Raw genomic sequence first — 17,226 nt, forward strand, 5'->3', positions numbered from 1 at the left:
GCGAACATAGATAGGTTCAATTCTTGGTCAGGGTTTGTTCGCGGTTTGAATCTGAGTGTTTTTGTACAATTTTCGTGTTCTAATTCGGAGTAACGTAAGAAATATCGTGATATTAAGTTTTCCGGTGAGCTTTTTAAGTTTTCCGGCCGTCGCTCGAATCTAGATCGTCTGGTGGCTGGAGCACCTACCGTCGTCACGCTACCATCATCCACTTGTCACAACCATCTCAATTTTCCAGATTCGAATCAAATGAAGGTGGATTTGTTTTGGTAACAATATTAATAGTGTTTGAATGAAAAAAAAAACACCAATAGATGTATTAGATCTACAAATAATGGGAAGTGATATAAGAAAAACAAAAATCAAAGAAATTATTTGTGGTTGGTATTATGGTGGCTGGCCAAATTGTTGTTACTGGTGTTCAGTCATTTACTCATTTCGTGATAATAAAGTTGGATATAGATATGTGAATATGTAGATGTATGTATCGTATCATTGATGTTTTGGTTGGAAAATAGATGTATAAATTTTAGAGATCTGAATATAGATGGAATATATGAAAATTTTTGTGTGTAGATCTAGAAGAAGAAAGGTAAATGACCAAAATACCCTCATGTGCCCTGCACATGAGAGGGTTAACGGATGACAATAAACGGACGTTAGATGGAGGGGTACCTAATGAAGCAAAAAGTCACCACAGGGTGAAGTAATAATAAAAAAAACACCAAGGTAAAAAAATGATAATAAAACAAACCATAGGGTGATGTAATGAAATTTTCTCGAAAAAATATAGGACCGAGAACCGGACCAACTAACTTGGTTTGGTCCATGCTCGGGTCGTGCTCGCTTCTCAGGTTTAAAGGGTTGGACCAGTGTAAAATTCGAACATACTTTATGTCTTCTTCATATAATATTATTACATGAGTTTTTTAATCAAACAATTAGACTTTTGTATACTAAAGTTTACATAGGATTTAAATAATAACTTCTGACCACATTCATTATTTTGAAGCAAAATCAATTATATTAAGTAGCTATTCACGGTCTAAAATAAAAGTGATAAATATGTTACATGTCATGTGTACAAGTAAATTAATTCTATTAGAGATGTAATCAAGTCTATATACTCATATTAACCTAACGTATGAATGAGTGTGTACGTGACAGTAAGCACTATGATATACATGTCCAAAAATATATACACAATATGTAGTAGGATACTTCAAAACTATGATAATGAGATTAATAAAAGCTCACTGTTACATTTGAAAAGTGGATTAGAAGGAATTTAGAGTCCCCTTTGAAGTTAAACTTGTATCAGTTTATTGGTTCGGTTCTGGACATGTATTTTCTTGGTTTATACATGAACCGGACCGATAACGGAATTGGATGATTTGATAGGACCGAGAACCGGACCGATTTCTTCGGTTTTATTCGGTTTCGGTCCATTGTCGGTTTGTTTTTTTGATTTTCTCGGTTTGGACCGCAGTATGAACACCTCCGCTAGTTGGGAGGTTAATTTTTCCATTTTTAGTACACAAAACGGTCATTTATGTATTTAACATGCCTAAAGCATAATTGACCGTTGGTGAGTGGCTAGTTGGCTAATAATAAAGAAGAAGACGCCTACTACGGGCCGACGATGTTCTCCTCCTCTTCTTCTTCTTCTTGTTGCTTCCCGCCCTTATTATTATCATCATCCAATCATAATCATCATCACAAGCATCAGCATCATCATCAATCATTCTTATTAGGGTTTTCAAATTCTAATCAAATTCAACATCCAATTCATATTCACAATAATAATAATAATAATTATAATAGTAATAAATCAATTCGATTATTGAAATTCAAATGCTTCTCATATCCTCAACAAAAACAAGAAGATATCGAATTCGAAAGGCTTTTTTCGAATGTTAATCGAGTTACTCTCAAAAGAGAACCTGGTTGTTATTACTACTTTTTATTTCTTTATATTAATTAATTATAATTTAGTGTCTCTAATTTGATTAAATACTGTTTTTTTCGTAGCTAATTCTGATATTTTGTGTTTCGTACAGGTAGCGTAACTAGTTCGGTTCTTCTGGTTGCTGGCACCACTGTAATTCCCCTCTTTATTCTTACTTTTGTATTTATATTAGAGTATTAATCGTTATGTGTGGTTGTTTTATAAATCCTACTTTTTTACTGTTGAATTGAATTGAATCTATACTTATTATATTATAAAGATTTTAGATTTTCAACATTGAACTTCAAATTTTCAATATTGATTTTAAGTATTTCCCCAAAATGCCCCTCCTAGAGTCCTATCTATTCTATATTTATCTAAAATAACTATAATACCCTTTCTCTCTCCTCATGTCAACCAATCATCTTTTTTCTCTCTCCTTCATAAATCATTTATTCCTCCAATTCATTCAAAATCTTTTATCTCCAAAACCGTACATTGATAAATTATAAAAATTGTATGGGTGTTCTTAAAATATCATGCTCTTTCATTAGAGATGTCATTCGATATACTTTCGACAAATTTTTAAATCCGAGGGCAGAGCCCGTACGGCTAAGGCATTTGACTATCATACTCTATGACATGTCAACTCCTATAACCTATCACATTCTTTGACCTAGGTATCACCACCACTATCTTACCGCCGCAACGCGTGGGTACTTGCTCTCGTTTATATATGTATAGTGATTGTGTAAGAGATGAGAGAAAGTGCGTGCGACACATTGTTATCGGATTTAAGATAGATTTTGATATATTACATTTTAAAATATGACAGCTGGATGGATGGTTTTAAAGCTTTAGATCATTGTTGTTCCGAAGAGAGAATAATATAGTAGTCATTTGGTGGGATGAAACGATATATATTTTGCTAATGAATACATGGCGTTTACATGGAGATACAAAGTATTGCTTCAACGATTTATACTGCTTAACTTTAAACGAGTAAAAGGAGATGGATCCCTTTTCTTTTCCGTGGGACAGTCGAAACTTTGGCTATGATGTACGTGGTCTGACGAATATTCCCGTGGCTGTTTACGCATGGAGTTTTCTGAGGCTTTCTTATCACCAGGCTATGAAGAAGATGTTTTACTACTTTAATATTAACATATCCCTAATATCGTATATGTACCACTAGTTTAAGACATATTAATACTATATGTTTAAATTAAGTGGTTCCTTTTGCTTAGTCTGTGATGATGATGATGGTAAACAAAACAATCAAGTTTGGCTTTTCTACTCTTAGACCATAATAATGTTTTACCATAAATAATCTGATACGTATCAGGAAGTGAGGGGGTTGAGTTTACAGCAGAAATAAAGTGAACAAAGTTAAGGGTGGTTAAGTGCCGAGTTTGAGAAGTTATTTAATTAATTATTAATTACTTGGAAGTAAAGTTAGGTTATGTCTCTCTTTCTTTAAATAAAAGGGTTGCACCCATTTTTAGGTGTGGATTGAGTTTATTGTTATTTTCCATCTGGAGCCTGGTGCTCGAAACCAGCCTATCAATATAACAGCTGACTTGCTTCGGCTTTATTTGCGTTTATTCTTCTACTTCGTGTGCGAATCTTGGTTGATACACATCATAATCTTGTGGAATAATGCCGGTATCTTTGAAGGAAGAAATTAAATGAACGTAGACCATTAAATTTTTTAAAACTGTTAGAGTTTTCCCTTTCCCCAATTTTGGAATATAAACCTTAGATAAATCCAATGGGCACTTATTGGTAAGTTTGACAAAAACATTAGCAAAACAACATAAAAAAATTCTAGAATCTGTAGAGAATGAAACAACATTAAACATATTTGATTTGCCTATTGTCATATCTTTTAACCTTTTACTACTTAACAAGGTCTTGGCTGGCCATATCAATATATAAGCAGAATTGCATACATCATTTGTTCTTTCTGATTGAGAACTATATATGTGTCATGGATGTAAATTGTTTGAACAGGTTGGTGCTGGAATTCTTGCTATTCCAGCGGTTACCCAGGAAGCTGGGTTTTTGGCTGCCGCAGTCACGTGCGTTCTTTGTTGGATTTATATGGTACTTTTCTTATGTAATTTTCTCCTTAGATGCATTATCTGGTCTATAGTCTTGTTCTTTTTTTTTTGAATTACATTTTTTATGAAATACGTTTTTAGTAATAGAGCATTTTGTGTGTGCAATAGGTGAAATAGTCAAGATTTTACTCTTATTTTGTACTTTGTCCATGACATAGAAATGTTATTCATCTCCAAGTACACTGATGCACCAACGCCACATGTGTTTTTTTTACTCGTCATCTTAAAGTTATCAACATTCTACTCTGTTATGTGTTTGTCTTTGTCTATATGAGCACCATATTTCTTGTCTTATAACGCTACAATATTGATCCTGTGCAGGTTGTGACTGGCTTGCTAATAGCTGAAGTAAATGTAAAGACAATGTGCGAACTGGGATCAGGAGGTGTATCATTGGTAAACTCAACAGTTTCTTGTTATAAGTTAGCTCTACCATTCCACAATTGAGACAAACCATAAACTTTTATCCTCTGCCACACTTACAGATATCGTACACATTTGCTTGCACCTTTGCAATTGAGACAAACCATAAACTTTTATCCTCTGCCACACTTACAGATATATTACACATTTGATTGCACTTTTTAGCTATTTATATTACCCTGATAATGTCACTTCCATATCGAGAGTTTGAGACTGATCAGGCATATATTACATGCTTGCACTACAGAAATTGATACTACTTTTTTTAAAGTTGCAACCCTCATGCGAAGAAAAGGAATAAATACTGTGACTAGTTTGGGAATGACATAGTCTCTTCAGGTCTTTGACTGGCCAAATACACATGCAACTTACTAAGCTTATATCTCCCATTCCTAGATGACACTAGTACATATGGTCTCATTGGGCCAAAATTTCTAATGGTGACAAAAGATATATACTTTACGTTTTGTAAGTGCTCCATGCTTATTTTTCAGGTATCAATGGCTACAAGAACTCTTGGAACTATTGGAGTTCAGATTGCTTGGTAAGATGATAAAACTTTGTTGTACAGTACAACATCTTAAAGCATGTTTGGTGATGTATGACTCATCACCCATGATAAAAAGATAACACAAATTTCCACGCATTATATACTTGTACCGTTTGCTATAACAATTATACAATGTGGTAAATCAATAAAAAGAAGTGGTAGATGTAGGCTCCCGATATTATAAGGCTACCACACAGCTATCTTCATTTGTTGTGTCCATGAGAAAAGATCTCAGTTGACAATGTGGTTCTTTTGGATAATTGCATGCAAATGAAACACACTCTTACTCAATCTCTGACTTTCTGTTTAATGAAGCATATTCTGAGTGTCAATGTTTTTTGGTTTTGGGTCTGTTATATGTCTAAAAGTACACATTTTAGTTCCCATGGTGACATTTTTCACTAGTAACCAGGTCTCAAAATAGCAACTATGTCTGGTGTTTGTCAGACAGACTAGTGTAGGTAATTATTATTGTAACAATTTCTTTCTATCATTGCAGCTGGTCGTATATTTTTATCCATTACGCCCTTCTTGTTGCTTATGTGGCTCGTTCATCAGACATCTTGACTAACATACTTGGCATTCCAGTGTATGATCTATATTTTATTTTACTAAACACATTTTCATTCATAATAATTGTAAGCATTTAGCTTGACACACCCATATATAAACGTTAACTTGATGATTGTTCTGTAGTGTTACCAATTGGTGTAAGTTTAGGATGTAGATTTATAAATCTTAAAGAGCATCTGTTCATTTCTCTTCCAAAACATGGGACCTTATTATGCTGTTTTGATACATTTCATTTTATTATACTCCTATACATAAGGCCTCCTTAATGAAATGTCATGGCTCTGCCTTTCGTCCACATATCTACTCTAAATGACAATTAATGTAAGGACGAAAGTAATCTCAATTTTACAGTTCTTAGTGTGGGTATCTCTTGGTCTATATCTTATGACCGGTTAACTGGTTCCTGTAGGATTGAGAATGATTGTAATCATTAAAGAAGATAATGAGTACAAAGTTCATGGGTTTTAAGCTAGTCAGATTTGTATGATTAAAATCAGTGAGTGGTGCTAGTGAGCTCACAACTTCTTATTTAAGAAAGAGAGGTTATGACATATGAGAACCATACATATGTTTATTGGTTTCTTTTATGTCATTGTTTGCACATTAACACTTATATTTCTAATGTATATTGGTGGTAGGACATGAATTGCCTTTTGGATTTTCTTATTAGACAATGCTATACAAATTAAAAAGATGATTTCCCATTTTGGCCTTGTAATTTTATGACATACTATACTGTGAATCATATATAAGAAATTCCTTATGTTTAGTATTGTTATGGATGCAGATGGGAATGTGCATCCCTGTTTTCATTTCTCTTGGGAAGCCTTTGCTACTTTGGAAGGTATTTATTGCCATATTTTTATTGGTTTACTTTAACCATGTGTTAGATATCTACAACAAACCGACTTTAATGGTTTTTATAACGTTATTATCTAACTTTTGAATTTAGCTTATATAATGTATAGAAACATCATCAGCACTTGATAATTTTTTTTTATATAGAAATGATAATGATGTAATAGTAAGATAAGATGATCTGAATCCTAGCCACTAAGAAGAGAAAGCCAAGGACATAGGTGTAAAGAGACCTTGTTGCCAGAAGATTACAGAAACAAAATATATTTAAGATGAATTTACAAAAGAGATGCAAAAGGACTACTTTTTTTTTTGACTGACTTCTCCCTTATTCCTGTGACCTGCTCTTTCTTCTAGCGTCTTTATGTGTCAATTTCTTTTGTGACACTATACGTGGTGCATTTTGCCAAGTAATAGAGGCGTCTGAAAGGTTTATATCTTGATGTAGCCAGCAGGTTATTGGTGCAGTCAATGGAGTTCTAGTATCCAGTATCATAATATCTTTTGCAGCTCTTGTGGTAATTGTTGTTTCTGTGACCTAATAGTTTGTTACTAACAAGAACTCCACAACCTTGTAACATTGTAATCACTCTTTTCATAATATGTCGATGGGGTTATCAGTTTCTTGATTGCTAAGTTTATATTCCTCTAATAAACTGGGAATGTAAGCATATTTCACAATGCCAGCAAGTCTTTCACCCGTCCTACAGAAGAATTTAACTCTAACATTGTTAAAAGAAGGCTGATATAAATAGATAATTAACCTGAAAGTGGGTATTGAAGGTTTCTTGGGGAGTGATGAAGCTTGCCTTGAACCACTACTTATAATAGCAGCCTCTGGAGTTGGTTTGGGTAGCACAACGTTCCTTGAAGTTTAAAATTACTGTTCAGAATATTATCAATCGGGCTTATGTCTGAGAAAAGGCCGCTAACTTTATAGAATACAATTTTGTGAATATCATATTTACAAAAGTTCTGGAGTAGATTGTTAATGATACCTGTAAAACTTATTATTGGTACTTGTATATTCCCAGTCTTAAGCTGTTCAGCATCATTTCTTTTATATAACCTGTGAGTTATATGTCGTTTTTAGGCCGTTGCTAGCGGAGATCTGCACTGGGATGCTCTTTTAAAAGTTAACTTGCAAGCTATCCCTGCAAGTATACCTATAATAGCACTTTCTTTTGTTTATCAGGTAATATTTCTGGCTTCAGTTCACTATTTTAGACAATACAATAGTCCTGTTTCCATCATATACTTACATATAATAGTATTGTTCATTTCAGAATGTAGTTCCTGTTCTTTGTACGAATCTGGAAGGAGATCTATCCAAAATAAGGTGAAAAAACGTTATCATTATCTGTTCGTTTGGTGTTTGCATGATACATGAAGAAAATATACACCAAGATTTTAGCATATATTAGAAATGGTGTTGGCCAAACAAGCCCTTTACTGGTTTAAGAGAATTTTTTGATCTCCAGGAGGGCCTTTCAAATGAGACTTTATTTTTCGAACGCAGTTTATTAAATTCAACGACACTAAACGGTTGAAAAGGGATTAATCCTTAGCTATAATAGAGTAATTACGTCACGTGTATATACACTGCACAATTGGGAGAACAATCTCAATATTTTTTTTTGCCCAATTACAATCCTCATCTTGGAAAGAATATGGAAAACTTCACTTTCCTGTCCGACTCCTTGGCAATCATTAAAAGCTATCTTGTTTGCACGGAGATTCTCTTTATCCCCATCATCCTATCGGTCTATTTAAAGCCTTTCTGCATGTTTCTATTTTTGTTCTTGTATTTTCTATCTGTTGGACATCTTTCTAGTATTTGTGATTTATTTTACTAGAATGGTACCTGCAGGACTTCAATTGTTCTAGGCACTGCCATTCCGCTTGGTCTCTTTCTTATCTGGAATGCTGTCATTCTTGGAACAATCACTAGTCCCAAAACAGGCACAGATAAGATTGTGGACCCATTGCAGGCATTGCTAGCTACTAATGGAGTTGTCGGGGTTGGTATATGACATTTCAATTAACTACCGTCTTTAAGATCGAAATATGGAACCTTACAAAAAAAACTTTTTCCTTTGCAATTGATATTGCACAGCCTATTGTTGGGGCATTTTCTCTCCTTGCCATTGCAACTTCTTATATTGGATTTGTTCTAGGCCTCTCTGACTTCCTCTCTGACTGTAAGTTTATTATTTCCTATCTTCTTAAAACTAGTGTGGCATGCTTTTTGTCAAGTATTAGGGTAACTCAACAAAAGAAACTTGGATTTTCCTTTTTTTCACGTTCAGAGGAAAAAAAAGGCCCTATAAAATATTATTAGAAGTTTTAAATCTATTTAGATCTTTGAGGTAGTGTTTTTTACCTGTTTACTTATGACTGAATTAATTCAAATTATGTTTTCACTCTACGAGGTTACACATGTAACAAAATAGTTAAATGGAAACATGTCTAGCTCGTTAAAAGTCACCCAATGTTTTTTTTGTCCCTAAGTCATTTCATTAGATTCTATTAGAATTATATATTTATTGTAAATAATATTTCATTACACTATACTTGTTTATAGAAACTTATAAAAGTTATTTTTCTGGACAAAATGTGATCCTTGTTAACCTTGCCCTGACTTGTTTCAACACAAATTTGCAACGCAGTGTGCTCGACCAGTATGTTGCCACCAACATTTATATATGTTTTTACTTTTTTTTTCCAGTGCTCAAACTACCATCTGATAAAAGCAGACCACTGCCTTATCTCCTCACGTTGTTTCCACCACTAATACTATCATTGCTAGACCCTGACATCTTTTTCAAAGCATTGGATTTTGCTGGAACTTATGGAGGTATGTCGTTCTGTTGTTTAGAGTTATGTTGTTCTGTTGTTTAGAGTTTTACGTTTAACTCAACTGTAGTTAATAATGAAAAGAACCATTTAAATTTAAGGTAGCATATGCGCGGGGTTGTAGTATAATAAGTCAGGTAATTATTACTAGTTACTAAGGGTCAAAATGGAGCTGTCGGACGTGGAGGTGGCGGTTGTCGTCTTAGGGGTCTGGATTCTTTATTCAGTGGTGACATAGGAATCAAAAGAACCGTACACCTATCATATCTAGCCATGAATTAATAATCTCACAATTTGGTGTTTTGGTGCTATAAGCATGCTAGCAATGTTATTAATCCAGAAGAGATTGCCACGTTAATCAGTCAAAACACATTCCACAGATTAAAATTTTGTACCAAGGGTGTAGTTACATTGCTCATTTATATCTATAATTAAGTGACAAAAGCCATCAACTACAAGGACAAGCATGCAAAATCGTCAAAAATACCCGACTTTTTCCTGTTTACCCACCCCCCCCCCCCCCAACACACACACACACTTGAGTTGGACAATGTCCTCAATGTCCAATAATTAAGCCAAACTAAGGGAAATAGGGAAAAGTAAACTAAAAAGCAAAATAAGGACAAGAAAAACTTGCCGGGTATATGTGGTGTTCCATGCACGAATAATGCCAACAAGAATATGAGCGCTGAACTTACTGCCAGCATATGCAAATGACAACCTTGCTATCACACATGAACACAAATAAAAGCCGACATAATAATATCAAGTTAAGCATGCAACATTCTACCCTACTAAGTAACGGAAATGGGAAATAAAATACGCTGTCTCATCACCCCGAAGGGTGGATACAAACCGACCAAATGAAAATGAAAAAGTACGGAAAGTGAAATGTTCAAACAAATAATATAAGCCATCAATTTAAGCTGACAGACGGCTTCCAGTCTTCAACCTGCAACGGATCACTGTGGTGGAGGATGAGGTAGATAATGTTGGTAACCAGGAATGTTACCATAATCAAATAACGATCCAACCACCTGCTCTGCAGCTCCCGCCTGGCTAACGTCCATACCTGCATATGTACCTGTATAACTACCAAATCGGACCGGCATATTCGGTCCCAATGCACCTGGATCGTGACGAGGAGGCTCCTCAACCTGATGCTCTGGAGGAAAGTAGAAACCTCCACCAACTCTCTGACGAGGGATAAACATAGAGGGTGGACGATAATCCGGAAGATCGGTGGGTGGGCGAAAATCCTGCCCTCTCAACTGCGCCTCCCACATCGGCTGGTAACGCCGCGAATCGTAGTCCACTCTCCCTAGGCCAGAACCTACCATAGTCATGTCACTCCCCACCTGCTCACGAAAGTCATCCATGCGGGAGTGGAAGGCCTGCTGAGACTCGAATATCCTATCCACAACAGACTGAAGAGAGGTGAGATCAAAACCTGCGGGAGCGGTAGAAGAAGAAGAAGCTCCCGCAGTAGAGGTAGCATGGCGTTTAGGACGTCGTAATGGCTCGGGCTCCTCCTCAGCCACCTCCTCCAACGAATAAGACAGGGCTTGGCATCTTGCAAAAGCAAGACCCAATGTCAAATTATTGCAAAATCAAGACCCAACGAATAAGACGGGGCTTGGCATCTTGTTTCGAGAACAAGTACCTTAAGGCAGAGTGATCAGTATAAACAATGGTCTTGTTAAGGACCAAGTAGGGTCGAAATTTATCAAAGGCATACACAACAACCAATAACTCTTTTTCAGTCACAATATAGTTCTGTTGGGCTGGATTCAAGGTCTTGCTAGCATAGGAAATAGGGCGGAAATGTTTATCCTCCCTTTGGCCTAAAACGGCCCCTAAAGCACAGTCGCTAGCATCACACATCAACTCGAATGGTAATGACCAATTAGGGGGAGTCATAATGGGTGCATTGGTCAAATTCTCTTTCAACAAGTTGAATGCATCAAGACACTCTTTATCAAACACAAATGGGACATCCTTCTCTAACAACTTGGTTCTAGGCCGGGTGATTTTGGAGAAATCCTTTATGAACCTACGGTAAAAACCGGCATGACCCAAAAAGCTTCTAATTGATTTCACATTTGTGGGTGGAGGCAATTTACTTATGACATCAATTTTAGCTTTATCGACCTCTAACCCTTCCTTAGAAACTTTGTGTCCCAAAACAATACCCTATTTGACCATAAAGTGACATTTTTCCCAATTAAAAACCAAGTGTGCCCGTTCACACCTTTCCAACATCTTATCAAGACTCACTAAAAATAGCAATCATACAACGTTGGAAAGTCCCCGGGTCATTACAAAGACCGAATAACAAAATCAACCAAAAATATATATGACCCAACTTAATCTGCAAATTTCCGCTATCCCCATGGGATATTGGAATCAGAAAGGTTACCATATACCACACTCATCTCAGACTCCAATCCATCAATCTTCTTCCTCAACATGAAAAGCTCCCTAAAAAAACTGTCCCTCATGACAGTCCCAACATTAAAGGAAAGTGCGGCATGGGTATCATACAGCTGCATAAAATAACAAGTGATATTAAAATAATAAAAATAAAAATAAAATAAAGTTAAGTGATGAAAATTAACATACCCTAGCCAACTGAGTGAGGGGAAGAAAGCTAGTCTCTGCAGCAAAAAGCGGGGGAACTACTGAGTCTGCATAATGTCTCGCTACCTCAGGATCTCTCAAATCATCTTTAAGTTTGAGGGATGGAGGATATACATAGTAATCATTACCCAAACCCCTACGAAACTCCTGGGTAGGGTGAGGAACAAGAGTGGAACCCAGACTAAAAGCACTGGCACGCCTTAAATCGTTCCATTTCAGTACAATGAAATCCTACACGACTCATGGGCCCAAGGTCATTGATAGTCTCCTCCAAGCCACCACTGGTAAACGACAATCTGAGAGGACCCCCGGAATTAGAGGTAAAAGAAGAAGAAGTAAAGCTTTTAAATGTTTCAAAGGGTGGCATGGAACGTTTGGGTGGAGGACTAATAAGATCCTCCCCAACCCTCTTTCCAGAAAGACCTCCTCCTATAGAAGGTCCACCTACAAAATAAGATGGATAAGATTATTTAAATATAGTAAAATATAGAATAACATCATCAACAAAATAGTATAAAGTTTTATACCAGTGGGGGAAGAAGTAGAAGGACATTCCTTTTCAAAGAAGTCACTCATAGCCTTGTCACTCTCCTCTTCAGTGGGTAGGGAGGAGAAGGCACAAAGAGATTTTGGTGCTCAGGGGAGAAAGAAATCCTCCTAGATGGGGGAGAACCATGAGAAGTACCTTCAACATGTTCTTCCAAGATTTCATCATTCGGGCAGGGTTTACGGGATTGGCGTTGCTCAAGCTTCCCAAGATCCACCCCCATGCACTCCCAAAGAACCATAGTTGCAACAACAAAGCACATTAGAAAACAATAAATTCTCATCAAAGAATAAGTAAAGGAAAGATAAAAATAAATTCATACATTTTACGGGATTGGCGTTGCTCAAGCTTCCCAAGATCCACCCCCATGCACTCCCAAAGACCCATAGCTGCAACAACAAAGCACATTAGAAAACAATAAATTCTCATCAAACAATAAGTAAAGGAAAGATAAAAATAAATTCATACATTTTCCAGTGGACTCATCAACTAAGATAGGGGCATCTCCTTCCCAATCCTGGCTAATCTTGGCAACAACCAAAATAGCCTTACATTTTGCATAACTCTTATATGGGATAGAAACTTCCCTTAATCTCTCAAGATGCTTTTTGTTGACCATATGTTCAACAGGCAATACATTAATTCTCCTAATAAATCTGGAACATTCTTTCTTATTACTGGTATCTCGAGTCCAACCAAGTAAAACAGTCTTGCAGGCATGAGCTGAATAAAGGAGGAATTATACAAATGACATATAAGCATAAATATTCATATGATAATCAATACATGACAAGCTACAGTCTTTACGAAGAAAAGGAAACTGACAACATTAAAATCCTCAAAAGTGTTTGTCATTCTTCCAAATATACCTCTATAAATGCTCAATTCAATGCCTGTCAACGCACACATTCAATTCACATTTTTAAGTCAATCAATCATATTCAATCAATTCATAATCATTCCACAATAACTGCCACCTTAGGTTCGTCAAGAACTTGTTAGGTTCGCATTGAATTCTCAGGAGTTGCGGTGGTTGTGGCCCTTAATCTTGTTTGTCACTGAGCCAATTAATTCAGGTTCAAACACTAACAAATACCATCAACGCACCAAATGTGAAAACGACTCTTAAACATCAATAATCAACTACTTAAGCTATGGGAAATGGGCATAAAATGCGACATATCAGTTCTTCGGTAACACTCCTCCGTTATTGCATATGGACCATTTATCACCTGCTGACTCTTCCGTCATTGCATATGGACCATTTATGAGCGATGTACCTGCTGTAGCCCTGAACCATTTTCTACCATTTATGAGCGATGTAACTACTATAGCCCTGAAACCACTAGCAAACACCATAACGCACCACAAAACAAGTATAAATGGCCATAAAACGAGTACAAAACGTCCAAATAAGATGTGAGAATTATGTATAAATTGCGATACATCAAACCTCCCCACACTTAAACCTTGCTTGCCCTCAAGCAAGTATCCACTTAAACTAATCATACCACTCAAATCAAGATGTCAAAAATAATACAAAGTTTTGAGAGAAGTTTCCAACCAAGCGTTGTTGAATACCAAAAGCAAATGCATTTAAAAACTAATGAGCAAAGTTTCAGACGAAATCAGAAAATTCGACTAATCTAGAGCAAAACACGGTACCCATCCTTGAATTTACACATAAATTCATAATGCTCCTTCTTTTTCTATCTGTCCAAGCATCTGTCATGATCGAGCATCCACCCACTTTCCATTCTTCTTCATTTTTTTTCAATAAGTCTTTTGTTCTTTCAACTTCTTCCTTTAGAAGTGGGTTGCTCAACTCATACCTTGTAGGCGTTGGTAGCCCAGTTCCAAATTGGCCAATCACTTCCACCATCATTTTGAAGCTGTCCCTTTCAAAGGCATTAAAAGAAATCCCGCACTCATATTGATGTACTTCTTCGCCATCCATATTCTCTCTTTTCGAATGGTATTGTTAAGATCAAGCTTTGTACCTTTCCCCTTCTTCACAAACTCCTCAGGATTTACAGTATTTGCAAAGTTATCCATGGGGCCAAAAACATTTGGTTCCTTCCTACTTCCCAAAGTTTCACGCAATTCTTCTTCATTAATAGTAGTTATATTAGCATCAGATCTCGCTTGCGATCTTATGGCCTCATCCTGTTCCTTTTTGCTATTTTTTTGTTCTTTGCTTCATTGAGAGCTTCCTGACATCTCAACCGATCATCTTTGTTAGCCCTCGGACATGACGATACTTGTCCTACAATTTGTGCGACATGTTGTTTCAATCTTGTAATACCTCCAGTAATCAGTTTCCCACACAAATTGCATTTTATTTTATCAAGGTTGTTTGGATTCGGGCAAACACCATAATCCCAACCAATATCCTTTGATTTTCTTTTTACACCAGTAAGCGTTGACTGAATCAATGAAGAACTGCCAAAGCCAGACGCCATGGTAACTGAAAATGAGAAACACAAACATTAAATGATATATAATTCTGAATTATGAAATATGATACATCAAGCTAATACATCAAGCAACAAGCTAATACGAACTGATTAAATGTTATATAATCTAATTAAATCACGTATAACACTGAAATATATCATATATGATACATCAAGTAGCTAATAATCTCATATATGAGTAGCTAATTTAAAAAGTTTAAGTGTTAAAGTGTAAAAGAAGCAACTAATCACTAAAAAAACTAATTACTTAATATATATTACTTATTTTAAAAATTAATTACTGAAAAAAACTAGTTATTTAATAATATCACTTAATGTATAAGTTAATTAGTGAAAAGAAAACAATTGAATATAAAATTCAGAATTACATACCTGTGGGGTCGCTAGAGGCGGGGTCGTCGGAGGTGGGGCCGCCGGAGGTGGGGCCGTCGAAGGTGGGGCCAGGAGTGGTGGATCTGGTCGTCTTTCCCGCTCTAGTAGGTGTGAAGTGTTGAAAAAATAAAACCCTAAAAAAGTATCAACAACCGCCCCCTTTTTCTCCTTAAAAAGTCAACTTTTTATGTTGACCGTCAAGCCCGTTAAGATCCGTTAAACCCGTTATTTGACCGTTATTGACCAAAACCTTCAAATTTACCCTACCAGCCCTTTAACGTAAAGGTTGACCTCCGTTACCTTTATAACGGCCGTTAAGCCCGTTATCTCCAACACTGACAAGTACTCAGACCTTGTCTCCTTAGCCTCTATAAATACTCCTCTTAATCATTCATTTGAGGGTCATGTTTTCACACTTACACATTTTGCTCTGATTATTTTAGCGGCGTGGAGTAACATCCATCACCAATAGGGAACCGCCAATAAACATAATTAATCTTTTTCTGACCCCTCCTTTAGCAAATTCACCCCCTAGTAATAAGACGACTAAATACGTTTAAACACCAATGTTTCATGAGTTTTTTCAAATCCATCTTCTTTTGACAAATTTATCATGTCGCTGTTATGTTTAATGTATTTGACAAAGATTATGACATTTTAAACTAAAACGACTAAAGAACATGTAAGCAATTAAAGAGGCTTTCAGACATTTTTTAACCCGTTAATGACCAATTTCCAGGGTAGGGTTGAGCATATGATTTTGCTTCATTTTCTTTTTCATGGTTAATTAAAAGCTAAAATTAACATTTATAGAGTCGAAATTGCTTTGAACAAAGAGAAACAAAGAATTTTTGTGCACATATATCACTCATGTAGTAATTGTGGCGAGGATCATTGGAAGAAACTTTAGCCGTCTAATACAAGTGGGTCGATATGGGTCATCTTATATCTTTAGCGAGTCATTTAGGTTAAGGTTAAACATAGTCAACTACAAAGGAAACCCCCCAAAAAGGTGACTGGGTCAAATTAGTTGAAAGTTGGTCTGTATTCAAATGCCTAAAACCTTGGTTGATTAAAACAAGTTTAAACAATGTTATTTGTATGTATATATAGCACACTAATTATTACTGTATGAGAGTACAAAAGAGAAGGAAAAAATTGCTTATTAGGCAACCCAACCACTCTCATCTGATAAATACTCCACACATCCATTTATGTAGTGCTGGTGCTGTTTGGTGTTCTTCCTGCTGCAATGTCTTGGTCAGATAGATACTCGAGTTCATCTGTATCATCAAACCTTCCACAGCTTGTACCTGGAGGTAGGATAACCCTTTCTCTAATACTAGGAGGTGCAGGGTATGTCATTATTTCAGAACTAATTGAGAACCTTATGCATACATGATCAACTCACACATCTCCCTTGTTATAATTGTCCATTAGTCGAATTGTTGTACACATAACTAAATGTTAAAAGTCATTTTATAATCTGATAACTTGCCAAATTTTTTCATGTAAATTCTTCACTTTCTATTTATACCGTATTAACTTCGTTTCTATCAAGAGAGAGCACAGGGTTGTTACAGTTTTTTTTTTACTATCGAAACATTTAGAAGGGTTCAAACATTCTTCACTTTCTGCACACCATTCATTTTTCCTTTAATTATTCGAACTCAAACTTTTTTTGTGAAGGGCTGGGGGGTTTGATATTACAACTTTTTGAATAGGGTGAAATAGAGACATACTTCTATCTCAACAAAGAAAGAAGATGGACATATAGACAACTATACCCGTATCTCACGTTTAACATAAATAACAAATTATAATTAGATCAATTTATTTACATAAACATTCGGATATAT

The 17,226-nt window shown here is 35.9% G+C and overlaps 1 protein-coding gene across 1 annotated transcript; it reads left to right on the forward strand.

Moving 5' to 3' along the window:
• Nucleotides 1–1,588: 1,588 nt before the first annotated feature.
• Nucleotides 1,589–16,883, forward strand: LOC122599941 (tyrosine-specific transport protein-like). Its single transcript, XM_043772562.1, has 14 exons — nucleotides 1,589–1,946; nucleotides 2,061–2,101; nucleotides 3,962–4,054; nucleotides 4,393–4,467; nucleotides 4,989–5,038; nucleotides 5,544–5,633; nucleotides 6,405–6,461; nucleotides 6,924–6,993; nucleotides 7,569–7,670; nucleotides 7,762–7,814; nucleotides 8,346–8,496; nucleotides 8,592–8,676; nucleotides 9,204–9,332; nucleotides 16,588–16,883. The coding sequence occupies exons 1-14, from the start codon at nucleotides 1,643–1,645 to the stop codon at nucleotides 16,767–16,769; spliced, it is 1,482 nt and encodes a 493-aa protein (XP_043628497.1). The 5' UTR covers nucleotides 1,589–1,642; the 3' UTR covers nucleotides 16,770–16,883.
• The last annotated feature ends 343 nt before the right edge of the window (nucleotides 16,884–17,226 follow it).

The sequence above is a fragment of the Erigeron canadensis genome, chromosome 1 (genome assembly GCF_010389155.1).
Source record: "Erigeron canadensis isolate Cc75 chromosome 1, C_canadensis_v1, whole genome shotgun sequence".
NCBI lineage: Eukaryota > Viridiplantae > Streptophyta > Magnoliopsida > Asterales > Asteraceae > Erigeron > Erigeron canadensis.

What these genes read in the sequence shown, in the direction of transcription:
- LOC122599941 (XM_043772562.1), top strand. Translation starts at nt 1,643, where the DNA reads ATGTTCTCCTCCTCTTCTTCTTCTTCTTGTTGCTTCCCGCCCTTATTA. An exon ending in GGAGATCTATCCAAAATAAG is followed by an intron (nt 7,815 to 8,345) that starts GTGAAAAAACGT and finishes TGGTACCTGCAG; the next exon opens with GACTTCAATTGTTCTAGGCA. An exon ending in TTTTGCTGGAACTTATGGAG is followed by an intron (nt 9,333 to 16,587) that starts GTATGTCGTTCT and finishes CCATTTATGTAG; the next exon opens with TGCTGGTGCTGTTTGGTGTT.